This window comes from Ursus maritimus, unplaced genomic scaffold (genome assembly GCF_017311325.1).
Source record: "Ursus maritimus isolate PB19 unplaced genomic scaffold, ASM1731132v1 scaffold_6, whole genome shotgun sequence".
NCBI classification, from domain to species: domain Eukaryota; kingdom Metazoa; phylum Chordata; class Mammalia; order Carnivora; family Ursidae; genus Ursus; species Ursus maritimus.
Window position 1 is genome coordinate 7,468,564 of NW_024426774.1, and position 16,946 is coordinate 7,485,509.

General features: G+C 55.8%; 1 protein-coding gene across 1 annotated transcript in view; it reads right to left on the minus strand.

The window, feature by feature from the left end:
- Positions 1 to 16,946, minus strand: part of TRAPPC12 (trafficking protein particle complex subunit 12) — an 80,794-nt gene that overhangs the window by 8,185 nt on the left and 55,663 nt on the right. The window contains 3 exon segments of the mRNA XM_040622860.1: positions 2,652 to 2,750; positions 7,688 to 7,761; positions 9,770 to 9,842. Coding sequence (XP_040478794.1) covers positions 2,652 to 2,750; positions 7,688 to 7,761; positions 9,770 to 9,842 — 246 coding nt within the window.

The following is a 16,946-nucleotide window of genomic DNA, read 5'->3' on the forward strand; positions in this document are numbered from 1 at the left end:
AGCGCGCTTGTTGGGGCGAGCGGCGGGTCATGTATGGAAGTGTGGGGTCACTACGTTTTACACCTGAAATTAATATTACACTGTACGTGAAGTACGCTGGGTTAACAAACTTAATAAAAAATAAATAAAAATTCCTAAGTAAATAAAGCTTAACACACACACACACACACACACACACACACACACACACGTTTCGGTACAGTAAGGCAGGCCCCAAGTCGTTCATTTGGGTTGTGACTGGTAAAGTGATAGGGACCATCACATTCACAAATTTCAAAGTCCTATTGGGACCCAATACAGAACTCTAGCTTTTGTCCAACCAAACCAAGCCACACCCAGCACCCATTAAACGCTTAAGGAAGCCAGATGGCCGTCCCTGGAGTGGAGCTGAAAGGGACAGCCCTGATTGCTGAAGGCCTGGCGTCTCCCCGCGCTTCCCTTCTAGAAGCTCGGGGGGAGGCGTGTCGTGACCCTAAGTATGACAACCTTGATTTCCTTTATGGAAACACAGAATTCGGACAGTTTGTGGTCCGGCAACAGTCCGAGTATCAGTGAGAGGTATTTAAGAAAGAGCTCCCGAGTGATTAGGTCTCCCGGTCACTTGCCTGGGGTTCAGTGAGTCCTTCGCCTCCTGTCTTGCTGTCTTCTTTCGGACGGAATTCCTGACCAGGCGTCTCCTCCTTCAGCCCCGAGAATGAGGAACTTCCCTCGCACGGTTTGCCACTGTCCCCGAACCAGGTGGGATGTCAAACAAAGCTCTGGAAGCCTGTGCCCTTCTCTCCAGGACTTCTGTGTCTAGAGATTTCTCGCAACGACCTGGGGCCAGAAACGTGTCCAGGGAAATGCTCCCAAAGTCCCAGCCTGACGTGGACCTCAGTGCTACCGGATCCATGGCTCCCGCCGAAGATTGCTTCATGTGTCAGGATTCTCACACGGACGTCCAGGGTGCGGTCCTCCGATTGCGTAAACAGACTCAGAAGTGAAGTTTCTGAGTGTGTCCTACCAGATTCCAGGCACAGCACTGTGCTATGTGACCTGTCTTGCTCTGTCTGCACAATGACCTCATGGGATGACCATGACCACCCGGGGTGCATGGAGGAGATATGGCTCCCATGCTAGTGGGCTGAGGACAGACAGATTCCAGACTCCTCAACATCCATGCTGTTGGTCATGAAGGTCACCCTCGAGAGCCTCACTACAGAGACCCTTGAGCGCCCCAGGAGGGACTCAGAGACCACAGGTGGCCTTCACTGTTGGGCTGTCGTTGGACCCCAGTGCAGGTCTCATCTGCTTCCCATGAGCAGTATGGGCTGGGGTGGGGGAATAGGAGATGTGTGCGCGTGTGTGTGTGTGTGTGTGTGTGGTGTGCAGGGGGTGTGTGCGTGGATGACTGGGGGTATACGAGGAGTGTATGTAGATGTACGTGTGTGTGCGTGTGCAGTGTGGAGGAGGGAAGTGTGTGTGCATGGACTGGGGTTGCAGGAGGACTGTGTGCAGATGTGCGTGTGTGGTGTGGAGGAGGGATGCACGTGGACGACTGGGGGTGTAGGAGGACAGGGCCCCCCTTTAGTGAAGAGAACTGAACTCTGGGCTCAGAGAGCCCTTGCTCAAGTTCTTCCTGGTACGCTCATGTCTCAGGCCTCGGGCCGCTCACTCAACCACAGGGAAGCCTCCACTTGCTAATCTGTAAAATGGCTGGTAGTCCCCACGGCGGAACGGCTGCACACGGCGCCTGCTCAGGGTGAGTGGTGCTCCAGAGATGTCTGGCCCTTCTCCGACTATCAGGGACTGTCCTTTGCTCATGCTCCTTTCCCTGGCCCCGGCTCAGGGACGTTATGCAGAAGCCCTACAGACGGAGGGTGGCCGGGGGTAGAGGCTGCTTAAGCGCAGCCTGCAAAGGTGGGACGGCGGTCCTGGGAGAGACAGAAGTGAGGGGGGGTGCGCATCCCTCCATCGCCAAACGGTCCAGGAAGACGCATCCCGGCTTCAGTGCTGTCTTGGCAAGAGGGTGTTGTCCCTCACGCTCTGCCCTGTTGGGACTGCTTCACGCTGAGACTTCCTGTGCGCTCTTGCCAGGGAAACAGCAGCGAGTGACTATTATCAGCCAAGTTCAAAGAAGATTCTGCATGGCTTTATCAACACTATTCTAAGTGCAACAGGATGATTTCTAAAGCAATCTGTTTAGTGCTTCACCAATGAAAGTCTATGGAAATTCACATTTAGCAATTCGGCTTCCTGATCCCACCAAAGCCAGCGGGACTTAATACTTCATACAGTCAAACCAGAACCACTGTGAAGAACTAAACCTTTAACAAACATCTGATGCGAAACATTTTCTGAGCTTGCTCGTTCTTTCTTTCTCTCTCTTTTTTTTTTAAGACTTTATTTATTAGAGAGAGAGAGAGGGATGGAGGACTAGCAGGGGGAGTGGCAGACAGGGGGAGAAGCAGACTCCCCGCTGAGCAGGGAGCCCAACAGGGGACTTGATCCCAGGACCCCGAGACCATGACCTGAGCCGAAGGCAGACGCTTCACCGACGGAGTTCCCCAGGTGCTGCTCTGTGCTACTTCTTATCTACAGAACGAACGCTGAGTCCCAGGCCACCGCGGCAGAGACCACCCGCCATAGCTCACGCGCCGTGCGGCACGTACCTGGAGGAAAATGCGGCCAATGCCGCTCAGCAGCTGCGGCTCTTGCTCTGGGTGATACTGGATAACCGAGTGATAAGCATCCACGGCCAGCACATAGTCCTACGGGAAGAAAAACCGAAGAACTTCTTAGGGTTAAAGAGGTCACGCTCCGGTTTACCAAGTTAGCAGCTCAAGCACCTGCAGAGTCACGCGTGAAGAGAGAGCACGTTAGCACATGGGCTGGTGGGAAGCAGGAAACCCAGCGCCGGAAGCCAGGCCCACGAGGGGCGTGCGGGCTCGCCTGACAACAGGGCACACCAGGGTTCCGGTTTTGTTCGAAACTCGAATCAGGAGACGCCTTCCTCACCCTGACAGGCCTCGGGCATCCCCCTAAACGGCAACAAGAATTCCCCTGCACTCTCTTTCCTGACAAGTTCATTAAGTGGTGGATTTCACCTTGTCACTATCTGCCAATTCCGTAAACCAAATTTATTAATAGCATCTCTTAAATGTTCTCTACGCTAGAAATCGAAGGAAAGTCCTTAACAAGTGAGCACACAAAACACCGCAGCTGAGAGCAGGCACACGATCCAGCCACGCTGGAGCCCGGTGCCCGCAGCTGGAGCCCGGTGCCCGCGGCTGGAGTGTGGTGCCGGTGGCTGGAGCGCATGCCCATGGCTGGAACACGGTGCCCGAGGCTGGAGCGTGGTGCCCGCGGCTGGAGTGCGGTGCCCGTGGCTGGAACGTGGTGCCCGCAGCTCCAGCCGCGTCGGAACCACGTGTGTGGGGCTCTTAGCAGGCTCCACTGGCTGCCGAGCTTGGCGGCGTGTGCGCTCTGCCAGCGGCCTCCACCAGCGTCTCACTCGGTCGCCGGAGCACCCTGCACGCCGCCCTGTGGGAGCGGCACGGCCTAACCATGCCTGTACTCCCCTGCCGCCCCCCAGTACTGGCCCGAGGGGGGCCCTTGGCCAATGCTGGGTCATGAAAACCCTGTCCATCCAGTAAGAGGTGGAGCCAACTGCCTGTCTCTGGTGCAACAAAATTACTTGCCAGAGTCGCCTGGGACACGGCCCTCGGCTTGTCTCAGGTGCCCCCCCCCAAACTCTGGCTCCCCACAACTGCAGCGATCACTGTGACGTTTACTGAGCAGGCTCGGTGGCCGGTGTCGTGTTCTCCCGAAGTCACAGCATGGCCACAAGACATTCAGCAGCAGACGCACTTTGTCACCCCCACATTTGCAGTCTGAGCCAAACCGGGCTGGACTTACTAGTGTACTAATTGGACTGGTCTACAGAAAGACAGGTGACAAGTAAAACTCCAGTTCTGCAGGAAAAGAATGAAAAAACTCTCTCCACTCTGGCACCTTCCAGTGAGGCTCATTAAGACAATTTTATTCTGAATGTGCTGCTCACAAGGACCTGACAGCACCCGCCTGTCCCTCCCCACGGCTTCCTGCTGCCACTGCCACCCACGGCAGGGCTGTGCGGTTTGAGGGTTGGGTGTGCATGCACACGCGTGTGAACATGCACGAGCGTGTCAGTGCAAGTGTGGAAATGGGGATGTGTGGGCTCGGGCGCGAGCGTTGAGTGCAAGGAAGCACACGTGTGAGAAAGCAAGCCTGTACGTGGGTGTGTGCACCTGCATGAGCAAGTGTGCACGTGCAAGCACGACTGAGAAACTAGGCGGGCCCATGAGCGTGTGCACAAGTGTGAGCACAGAGGGTGCACAAGCATGAGCACGTGTGAGCAAGTGCGATGCAAGCTTGATCGCGAGTGTACGTGTGAGGATGCGTGTGCAGGTGTGGGAGAGGCACCTCTCGTGGAGGAGGCAGTGCCTCCCACTGCTCGGTGGCTGGTGTGGGGCCCCTCGGTGGCTGAGGCCCCAGCTGAGAGTGCACAGGATGCCCCCATGAGTTCCAGGGGGAGGTCACCTGCTATAATTGAACACCTGATCCTTACTGCTATTTCAGAGTGAGCAAAAGGCAGGTCTGACGTTCCTGTTAGTGCTCGAGTGTCACTGACACGTGCCAGCCCGTGTGCCCCAAATCTTGGCTTGTGCGTCACTCACTCTAGCCGGCATCGTGGAGAGCCAGAGCCAGGATGTGGAGGGTAGTGACATGCCCACTTCCACGGAAGTGCAAGTCCACGGAAGCCAACATCACTGCCTCACAGCTCTGTTTCAGCATTTGAGGCCAGGAGTCAATGTTTCCAAAGATAATTTGACATGAAAGGACAGCTTTAGAACACCCAGCAATGATCTCTGATGGACCTGTTTTGCCGTGGACCTGTGCAAGCATGACTCTCCTGGGAGAATTAACCAGGGCAGGCCCACAGACGTGGGAAGCTGGCTTCCCGGCATGAGGTCGGACCACAGGGAGGCGGCGGCTGCGGGGCCACCACGAGGTCAGCAGTGCTAATGGGGCCTGCTCCTGCGCCTGGACGGGAGATGGCCTGGGAGATGGCCCGGGAGCCATCTGGGCTGCGGCCTCTGGGACAGGCTCTGGAATGTTTCACGGAGCCTATTATCAAATAAAGCAGAGCGGGAGTGTGTCACAGAGCTTCCCTAAGTGGATTATCATTGCCTGAAACGGTTTACTTACTGGAAGTGGAGGGAATATGACCTCTTAAAAGGAAAATGGCTGAAATGAGCTCTTTTGAGAGAGTTTAGCCCCCTGCAGACCACGAGTGACCTGTTTACAGGACAGGCTTATTCTAGCCCAGTGCACACCCTTTTCCCCGCAGCAGCTACTGGTTTGGTGGCCGTGAAACTGCATTTACAACTGTTTGCAGCCAGAAGGTTTGTGTGGATGACTGAGTGGGAAGAAGCTGGTTTACGTGGCTGCGTGGTCCCTTAGCTGATGCCCACATGGGGCCGGGAGAGGGGGCAGCACACAGAAGCAGCAGGCGTCGCACCCGTGTTGTAGGCCAGTGTGGCGCCCTAACACTGCCACGGGTCTAAGGAAAGGGAGTGGCACTTAAAACGTGGGACTGGACGCATCTCCACGGCCACGGCACAACTGTCCCTGGGCCCGTCAGCCCGTCCTACGGGTATTTGCGGCTGAAACGTACGAGTTGATTTCTGATCATAAGAAAAGCTATTACTTACTTCACTGTAACAGAAACGTCATCGACAACAATTGAATGGCTGATGACGTAACTCGCTGTCGGCCACACACGCACGAGCAGCACAGCCCACATGAGGGCCGCACAGGCGGCAGCGCCGTGCACGCTCCCCACGCGGCTGGAGAATGTGCGCACATGTGCTCACTTAGGCCTCCATGGCACAATGTTCCCTCTTTTTAACTCACAAAAATGGAAGATTAGTCGAAAATGTCAAACGAACTGTATTTATCATAAAGTATTTTTGAAACAATAACAGGCTCTGTCTTGTGTCCTGACGAAGCAGGCAGAAAGCTTACACGTGGTGCTCGATGGTATCCTACCACCACGGGACAGCCAACAAGAGCACTTTTATCCCATAATCTTCTATTAATGTGTCTTAGCGATGCAAATAAAAATCTACCAGTGGAACAGGTAACTTCCCTCCTGGGGAGTCTCAGCCCCACGATTAATGAAACGTCAGCCTCGTGAATGTACAATCTGCTCTTTCTTTGCACAAGCTGGTGGGTTTTCCATGCGGCTGCAGTGGCCCCAGGGCAGGAGGCTAGACCGTGGGGTTCCAGAGTTGGGGAGAATGGCCTGTCTGCAGGGGCAGAGGGGACAGGGCCCTGGCTCTAGGGAGGGATCTGCTCACTGCCAAGGCTGTGGGTGGGAGGGAACACACTCCCTGCTGCCCCCACACACACCCGGGGCCCACACACCCACGAGGGAGGCGGGCACCACACGGGCAGCCACCTTGTCAGAACCGCCAGCTGCGCGCACAGCAGGGAGAACGCTCTGAGCTCCTCCCCCCCACGCTGTCCTTCACCCCGTGTGCTGGGGATGCTGCGTGAATGTCAGAGCAGAGGGGCTTCAAAGACAGCTCTGAGCCTCTTCAGAGCCGGCGCCTGGGGCTCCGGGACAGGAAGGGCGCCGCAGGGTCACTGTCGGTGTCCTCCTGTCTCACCCCTACAGCGGCCACATGGACAGGAGCCATGTGCACACCCAGTGCAGGCTGCTGTAAAGCGGGTTCAGACCACCGTCCTCTCCCTGACCGAGTGGATGCAGGGCCGTGCTGGGAGTGCATGCCCGCAGCCAAGCCGTCCGCACCGTGCCCAGGGCACGGGCCTCACACACGGGGCTGCGAGGGGCGGATGTGTAACACGGCTGTCGCACCAGAGGCAACCATGGGACTCACTCCCCAAGAAACTGCCTGCTCTGCTTTGCTAAAGGTCGGGAATGACCTTGGGCTGACCTGTGGGGGACTCAGGGTCTCGGTCTCATGATCGCCCAGAAGGGGTCTGTGGCTACGCGATTCCCGCGGCGGCTTTCCCTGGCCCCCTCTCCCCTGCAGCTGCGGCAGTGCCACGGGCGGGGTGCGGGTCAGCCTGCCCCAGGCCCCAGCTGAGCCAGGCGGTGGTGCTGCAGGCTCACGGAGGAGGGAGGAACGGGCAACACTGCTCTCGGCTGCGGAGAACAGGCTGGAGGAGACAAAGGAGTAACACCTGAGTTCAGCCTCCTGGATGTGTGGGCTGCCTCCTCGTGGGCCAGAAGGCCAGGGGTGGGGCAGTCCCGGAGACACAGGTCTCATGGGGAAGCCCGGCTCCGGACGCCACGGGCATCTGTCAGCAGGCCTGGTCAGGACAAGGGAAAACAGCCCCCCTTCCACGGGGACCTTTCTGGGATGGAATCCAGAGAAAACCATTGGGGGGGGGGAGAGAACACGCATGAATGATGATTTTAATTAAATCATCGAAACCCGTTTGAACAATCAAACTTGACAATGTAAAGTCTATGCTTGGCTGAGATTTCTTTCAGTATAAACTAACGTCATCCAAGAGCGTGTTACTGAGCTCTCTGCTTGGGCAAAGCCGCACACTCACAGAGGGGCACTTCCTCCTCAGGGTCCCAGCCACCCCACGCAGCTTCCACTGACATGCCCTTTCAGAACGGACGTACCTTCATCAGGAGCAGGCAGTTTGCCATGGAGCACATCACCCGGCCCAGTCGGGACCGCCACAGCTGAATGGAGGCTGCAAGAGAGGGCAAGCGGTGAGCGTGTGCAGGTCGGAGGCACGTCTGGCCCTCGGCCACGGTCTTGGCACCGCGGCTGCTGAGCACAGGGCATCAGGCCAGCGCTCTTGGCTCGGGGAGGAGAATGGATGCAGAAGTGACACAGAAGGAGAACAGGAGGGTAACGGGTCAGCTTCAGGGCACAGAGGAGGCCACACGGCCCCACGAGGGCCTCGCTCACAGAGAGAGAACACATGGGTCTACCCACAGTCGGGCCACTGTCCGGGCGCTGTACACCTCTCTAAGTGACCTGCGGGAGGCGCTGCCCACCTGCCTGGGGGTGCGGTCCAGATGCAAGATCTCTCTGCTGGGGAGCTGGCAGATGGCTCGCCCAGCAGGGTATCTGCACACCGAGCTCTGCGTCCTGAGGTCGGCCTTCTCCAGCCCCACTGCAGAACCTCTTAGATGAAAACTAACTCCCCTCCCGCCTTCACAGACACTGTGAGCATCAGTGTGGGAAGGGCACGGAAGTGCTGCCTAAAAGGTCAGGAGCACCCTGGGAGCGAGGAGGTCGGCAATGATGCAGAACCAAAGCTGGCTCCCCACGAGCTGTCCAGCCAGGGCTGGCTTGTGGTCACACACATGGCCCAGGAGGAAGGCGGGAATGGGGGGGACAGGAGCACAGTAGGACCAGGACGGGGAAGAGGGTGAGGGTGGGGGGCTCGGGGAGGAGGGAGTGGGGAGGCGGTGGTGGGGGCACACTGGCCGGGTCAGACAGTTCAGCTGAGGGCTGGGGGGCACATTTGAATGACTGTACTTCAGTGAGGCTGCCTTACCCTGATCTGCCCACTTACTGAATCAGAATGTCCCGCTGCTGCCAGGACCAATGGCCAATTGTGGGGTTAACAACTGCCTAGAAATTATGCTTTTTCTTGGACTGCTTAAGAACACAATTAACTTACTTGCCAGAATTTAAGAACTTCACTCACTTCGCCTTTCAGCAATTAAAAATACATTAGCTACTTACAGCATCGTTTTTGTGAAAAGAAAAATTCTCAACAGGATCTTTTGTTAATGAACATAAAATGTAGGCTGTCTCAGGGAACCACCGTTTATCTCCACAGACTTCTTTCAAGCGCTACTTCTTCCCCTTCTCACCTTGAAATCTGTTTATTATGACCCTTAGCTCTCCAGGAACTGCTTTCTGAGGGGGCACCAGTGCGGCTGGCTCTCTGCCTGGAGTGTCCCCTCCCCAGGCCACCTCGCCTGCTTTCGGCCCATCGGTCTTCCCGGAGCAGTTTCAGAGGAAGCCTAGCAGAGCCCACTCTGAGTCAGGCACATGGAGGTGGAGACTGCCAAGCCCCTGGAGGTGAGACTGAGTGGGACCAACACTGTGGGGAAAGGGGAGGACAGGCCCTGAGGCAGGAGCAGGTGAGGGGCTTCTCAGGGAGGTGCCATTTGAGTTGGGTTTTGAAGCATAATTAGAAGTTCATCCCTAATGTTCTCAAGAAGTTGCTGCCAGGATGACCTCAAGATGCACTCGGCCCCCAACAGCCCAGTGCTCAGCGTCAAGACTGAGTTCGTCGGCCTGGCCTCCTCGGCTGTGTGCAGGGCCCTCTTCCTCTCCTCTGCAGGACTGCAGGGCCTCACACTCCCCCTGCCAAGGCTGTGGCTCTGGCAGGCAGCCCCATTCCCAGGGACGCCCCTCCCAGGGAGGCCTGGGTTCCTCCCCATCCCAGCACCTAACGTGGAAGCCACACTGGTTTCTGCATTACTGGGTGTAGGCGGGTCCTCTGCACCCAACAGGGCTGCCTCTGGGCAGCCCTCATGTCTACGTTTGCTCTTCACGTATCAACAGTGCCAGGCCTGGTGTTTGACTCCCCAAAACAAGAACGAGCAAATGAATGCATGCAAGGACCAATGCATTACTAAGTAAGAAGGGAAAAAGGATGAGATAGAAGAAAACCTCTGGGGCCAAATCGTCTGACAACTCTCAATAATTATTTAATGAAAAGTCTGGCCACTGACCTTGTCTGTTCTCCTGCGTGACGCTGCTCATGCTCCCGTCTTCAGCGAAGCCTTGCTCCAAATTTGTTAGGATCTGCGGTAATTCCAAAGACCAACAACAAAATCATAAAAAATGCATTTGCTTCTAGACTTTGTGATAATATATCCCAGGAGGAGGAGACTTCTCTATATGAAAACCAATCTGTCAAGGAATGTTTCACATGGACACACTTTAAATACCGCCACTCACCACACAGGGAGGCGTAGCGGAGGGGAAGCCGCTCTCCCGCTGATGGCGGACTCTGGGTTTATGATGCTCGTAAACCTCTCAGAGACATCAGACATAGGGTAGCTGTTTTCTCTTTTTAAGAAAAGCATCAATATGTTACACATGAGGGTCGTTTTTAACTCCTGTGAAATACCAGTCTCATTCCTCCAGGGCACCATGACGGGTGTGGCACGTATCAAATACTTTCTGAGCAACTGTCACTTTACATGGTTTCCACGGTTTGGGTAATAACTTTAGGTTGCTTCTTTTGTGTTTTGCCTTTTCTTGAAAAAAAAAAAAAAAGCTGTTACCACTGGAATCTGCGTAGAGAATGTGTCTTTTGAGTGGCAGGACAAGGAGAGAAAAGCATGGAGAGTAAAGACTTTGCCGGGGAGAAAAAGTGTTAATTGAAGAAAGGCTGTATCATTACTGTCTTCAGGGCATGTGCTTTGGGGAAAAACCCTTTTGTTCATCAGATGGCCTGTTAACATCTCCCTCAATGACCCAACCCGATGAAGAACCGGCTGTGGGCGTTCATGTGCCTGGTCCCTGTGGACACAGCAAGGAGGGTGAGCGGGGCCTCTCTGCACCTGCAGGAGTCCCTCACTGACTCCAGACATGCTGGGGTCAAGCTGAACCTAGCAGGGTCTAAATCGGGTCAAATGACGTTTTCAGCTAATCTGTATTCTGATAAAGGATTATGAAAACAGAAAATGACCAGGAAAGAAGGTCTTGATGGTGCTATTGAATTAACTAACCTGGGCTGGAATAGAGGGTGGATGGGAAAGGAGAAGGGGCAAGAACCACAGAACAAGAGCAGCAGGTGGCATGGCACCCTCCTGATCACTGGGTGGGACGCAGGCGGAGGAACCAACAATGGAGCTGCAGAGGAGGAACTCGCAGGGACGGCCGCAGACACCCTGAAGGCCGAGTGGCGGCTTGGCCTCATCCCATGGCATCTCTTTGGGCTGCTGAGGACCCACCTCGGGGGCCATGGTATCCGCAGCCTGGGCTGAATCATAAGACCCCAGGAGTCCAGGGGCTGGAGCGGTGACTCAGGAGGGAGGTGGGGTGGGGCAGGCTACTCCGGAGCAGCAACAGAAGAGGAGAAATGTCCCAGGAAAGAAAGTGGGAGTCCCTTCTGATGCGATATGCAGACTTCACACACTCACAGTGCGCTCACCTCCAGAACGTTAGTTCTGTAAAGGAAAGTGACACAAACACTGCCAACCCAAAGCCTGAACTGTCTAGTCTGCAGCCGTGGTAAGGTCCCATTTCCCTTCCCCATCCCTTCTATCCCTGACAAAATGATTGAGGCCCACGTCCTGGTCGGACACTGGCAAGCACTGCTGGGTCTGCTTCCCACAATGAGCGAGGCAGGATGCACCAGCCTGGTCCACAAGGTTCACCCCATTTATACTCCTCCAGAAATCCTCTAAGTTCATGGACCCTGGAGCATACACATGACCTTAGCATCTGGTATTTTAAACTTCAGGTTCTGATTTGTATGCCTGTGGTGTGACCCCCAAACCCTGCACTTTTGATGAGCTTTAGGTGACACTCTGGGGATTGATGGTCTGGGGACCACAGCTGGTGGGATAGCTCTGGGGAAGGAGCCTCGTACCTCTCCCTTTGGTGGGCTGTCATGGGCTGCAGGTGGCATGGGGTAGTTCTGGGGAATGGGTTTTATGCACAAAGCATCTGGTGTACAGACAACTGGTAGCTGGCCCTAATTCAAGGACCCAAAGACTAACAACCTACTTGAGTCCAGACTACAGTGAGAGCAGGTCTGCCCTAGAGGGGCTCAGATTTCTCTAGAAAGTCCTAGGACCTACCTATCCCCACCACAGTCTCCTAGGGGAACTTTTGGAAAAGAGGTTCCTTGGAGCTGCTTCCAGCCACTCAAGGACTAGTAAACACTCCCATGGACCAGGCCCCATGCCAAGTTGCTTGTCTACACCGGAGATCTATCCTGCACGCAGCCCTGAGGCAGCTGGTGACACCCTGCATCTACAGATGAGGAGCTCAGGGCTTACGAGCGCCAGTCACGCCACCAGGAAGAGCCAGAGCTGCCCCTGGAAAGCTTCCCCACCTGCCTGACTCCGGCCCCTCCCAACCGTGGCCTGTGGACAGTGTCCTTCGGGCCTCACACCTTGAAAGAACACTCTCTTCTTTCCATGCAGACCACGGAGGGAGACTACACCATGCCAAGACACACAAGCGAGGATCACAGAATTCCAGACCTCCTCCCACCGAGGCCTGCTTTCTGCTGGGTGATCACAAGCGAGTCAGGGTTGGGTCGTCCGCTAACTTCCGTGGTTCTCTTCTGCTACGTCAGATGCCACATGAGGTTATGGTTCACATTCCCAAGTCCACATCCTAAGATTTGCAATGATGCAATCTGAAGTCTCTAAAGGTGTCAATTTCCACCACGAGTTATGACAAATCTTGCAAAAGCCCAATGACAGGGACCCTCCTGGGCTCCTTTGAGCGCACACTCTGAACACGCACAGGGCCAGAAGCCTCAGCCTCTCCCACCCTGATCCCCCACAATGGGCACGCTCCCATCATCTCCTGCTTGTGCTCTCCAGGCACGCACAGCCCCAGCCTGAGAATCAATGGCAAAGGGCAGAGACGCTGCCTCGAGCCAGGACGCGCGGGAGCTGTCTCCGATCTCTGTTACCTCTCTCCACTTGCCAATCACTGCCATCTTATCTGATTAAGCCTCAACCAATGTGCTCTCTGCTGGAGCAGCAGGGAAGTGGGGCACCTGCGCCATCTGGGTCCAGTGGGGCCCGGCAGCGGCCCGACATTGTCGGGATGCTGACGGCCAGCCTCCTTGAGCGCTTCCCTGAGAAGCTGGCCAGCAGGGGCTGACAAGACTGTTCTTGGCTCCTTTCTTAACTAAAAGATATTAACCCTTCCTGGAGACAAAGCTCTCCCCTCTGCCTTATCAGCACACATCGGCAGAGAACCACTCCGACACTGCACAAGCATGTGTCTTTCCCCGGCTCCTTCCACTGGCGGGGGGGGGGGTGTCTTTAAACTAGCACTTCTCTTACACAGTGCCCTCTGCCAGGCTCACCTCGGGTGCGGGAGGGACAGAGCTGAATTCAAACCACACCCCGTGTGTCCATCCTCCAGCTACTGGGGCATCGTTACTTATGGACTGGATCTCCTTACCCGAATGGAGCTAGAAATATGTTCTCCTGGCTGTTTCCCAACCGGCCTGTGAAGGTCTCTTGGGGCTGGCGGCAGAGACAGCCTGCAGGGAAGCCAGAGAGGCAGGGCCCGTAGGACGGAGGCACCGGCTGCTCTGACCACGGGCACTCGTTTCCACGCCCTGGGAGCATGGCAAATCTGTTTAAATCGAGGTACGCGTCACTCTTCATTGGTACAGTCACACTGAACCAAACACTTACTACCTTATGGCAAAACCGGCGCCCTGCACCACTTGGTAAAGAGCACGAGTGACGGGCTGAAGCTGGGCCCGTGGCAGGATTCCCGACCACCTCACCTCGGGCTCACTGGTCGGATACGCTGAGTCTATCACCTTGCTCTGGGAGGGGGGGTCTTCCATGTTAGGGAAAGCCTGGCCTCCTCGGGACACGACTGGCTTACAGACGCCGAGAACCACGGGCTGCCCTGCTCACCCCGGGCCAGACCTGTCTCTGGCCCGCCTTCCTGTCCCCTCTATCTACCTTTTCCCTGAAGACTCATGTAGCTTTTTTCAACAGGAAAAACGTCTGATTATAAAACTTCCATGTGCTAACATAAAACTGAGAAAATAAAAAAGGAACAAAATGGTCTGTGTTCCTGTTATCCACACAGCTGACAAGATGCTGTAGTTTCCCTTCAGTGGACAGGCCTCACTTCACTGAGATCGTACTGCAACTGAAGTTCCGCGGGCTGGCTTTGAAAGTTAGCATGGGGTCATGAACACTTCCCACGTTACGGCTGGGGGCCAAGAGAACCATCCGGAAACCACATCAAGCCCTGACACCGCAGGCCTGGCCTCTCCCGGACACCCCACGTCTGGTGTCCTCTTTCTGTGGTTAAGGCAGCACAGAGTGGAATCAAGGGAGACCTGTATCTTACCTGTACCCCAAGAAGGTGGATAACAGAGCTCCAAACTGCAGAGAGAAGACAGCCCAACTGGGCGGCAGCCATGGGTGACAGGTCATTTCTCCTCTCTACCCACAGCTGCTCCTGGGCGCCCCCGCCACATCACTGCGGCCGCCATGGGAGGCTGTCTCTTCTCAGCCGGGAAACCCGTGCTGGGACGGAACCTGCTCTGTGGCAACGATGGGACCCCACGGCTCAGAGCGTGTCGTTGGCACAGACGGCAGTGTGCTCTAAGCAGCGTGAGACGCCTCAGCTGCCTTTCTTCCCAAGGGAGGACAACCTTGCACTGCCCTGGCCTGGCGTCCACGTTCGCCCCTTCCTGAGCATTTCCCTCTGCAGCCACTGCTGACCTCCAGCCTGGAAAAACGACCTTGAAGACCAACAACAGACACCACGTGAGCACTGAAAACACACAGGATAGAGAATTCTTCGGGGAATGTGAACTAAGTAACTCTGCTTTCTTCCCAGAAATGAGGACTCTGGTTGTGTAGACTGTCCTTGAGGAAAGCATCTTAGACCAGCGTCAAGGTTCCTGGTCATGAGGCCACCACACGCAGTCCTGGCACTGACCTCCCGCCTGTCCCAGTCTGCGCTGAAGACTCGAGGGGGTGGACTGGGGGTGCCCGGCTCTACGCCCACAGCTGGACACCGTCAGGCCAAGCCACGTGCGTGAGAGCCGCGCTGAGCCCGTGCCCCGGAGCTCAGCACCACCAGCCTGGGTCAGGCAGGACGCTGGGGACAGGGATGCGGGCTGAGGAAGAAAAACTGAGATGCTACATCATGGTTTTGACTCCTCACCAGTGAAGAGCCCTCCACTCCCTGGACCCCTGGAGACCAAGCTCCCGCAGAGCGAGGGCAGCAGGAGTTGCGACACTAGGGTGATTTCTGGACGGCCATGCTCCCAAGGCGGCAGGGACGACGCTGCACTTGGGGGCAGCAGAAGGGCCGTAGTCTGACCCCATGGAGGAGCAGGAACCAGCTTCCTGGAAACGGGCAACCTGTTCTAGCCCAGGCTCTCTGCCAGCTGTCACAGCCTGCGACTCAGTCGGCGAGGCTCAGCCTCCACATCTGTACAGTGGGGCGCCATTAGCTCCGTTATCGTGAGCGTCAGTGCAGGCAACGGTGTAAGACACGCCACGCAGCATCTGTTCCGGTGTGAGCGCTGCTCGTGTGTTGATGGCGACCCCACGACCATTGTGGTCATAGTGGGTGCTCAACCTCTGGCACACCTGGGGGCGGGGGGGGGGGCGGCGGCGGCACTGAATGACCCAGGAAACAGCACAGAGCATGCAGGGAACCGTGTTGGCCAATAGCCTCTGGTTTAACTCCTTCCTTGGATTTCCCATTTGTTGTAACAAACTAAAAAATCCAGTCTGCCAGTGTTGGATGGAAGCCCCGAGTCCTGTGGTCTAACCTCTGGCCTCTCGTTGATGAGGCGACAGCAGAGGATCACGGGCCGTGCCAAGAGCAGACGTGCGTGCAAGCAATCCAGCTGCGGCTCTCACTTTAACCCACCGAGTTCATGCCGTCCGTCCCAAGAGTGCTGTCCTGGCTTTTCCTGCTTTTAGATTTTGTATACCTTGAGTAAATTAATTCTAGCATGAACACAGACTTCCCGCCATGTAATTCTGCATGACCACGCTGTACTGATGAGCAGCTCGAACAGAACACGACGGGCTGAGACAAGCACTTGTCCAGGACGCTGGCAGAGGACACGGGCGAACTGTGCTCCCTTCCATGCACGGCAGGTGCTCAGACACATGTGCCAGACGAACAAGCCCAGACAGAGCCATCCTGACCCACAGCTGGGTCAAACGCAAACCTCTCTCAAATTCCACATCACATGGAACAGTGTTGTATGCAACTGATGAATCACTGAACGCTACCTCTGCAACTAATAATACACTATGTATTAATTAAACTGAATTGAAATTAAGAAAATAAAGGTGTAGTCTTCCAAAAAAAAAAAAAGAAAAAGACAAACCTCTCTGGGCTCCAAAGTGCCTGGCGGGATGTCCAGCTGGACCCAGCCTCACTTCTGCATGTAGCCAGCTTGGGAAAGGAAGGGATGCCTGCCGGGGAGCCACACGGCTACCCAGAAGGATGAGAGAGGAAGCTTATCTGCTGGGGTGATGGCGGTGGGGACCCGAGGGGACTACAGGCACCATCGTGCTTTCTCTTTAGCACCAACCAGTCATGGAACATGGGTTACCTGTCTTTGGAGGCAGGGACGAGTTTTAAGTTGGCATGTAAAGGAACACAAAGAAATTACACGTTGAAATTAGCCATGAACACCCTTTTGGCCAGAGACCAACACAGTACCTCTTCCAGGACCAACTGCTTGCCTTTCTTCCAGAATGAGAACCACCTGCCATGTCATCAAGGAAGCACCAAAAGAAGAACGGGCTTCCATTCGGGTCATGCCGCAAGAGAAACCGTGGCGTCCGTGACGTGTGGCAGGATCTTCACACGGTAAGAAGCAGGTGGCACCTGGGAGACTCAAGCCACACGCACGCACTGGTGGCGAGTCCCTACGCTATTTCTGTCTTATCTCCCTCCAAGCCATGTCAGCCTAAGAGAAAGGCTCTCGTGGTGTGACGGCGTGAGACCTGGTTTCCCTCTCCTGCCCACACTGAGCGGTCAGCTGTCATCACCTGGCCACCTCGGGATGAGACCACTGGAGTCTGAGGAGGGACCTGGTGCAACAGAGCAGAGGCATGACCCCATCTCCAGGATCGGCCCATGTGAGGGGGTACTTCAGACACAGCAAGACGTGTTCCTACTGGATGAAGCAGAGACGCTGGC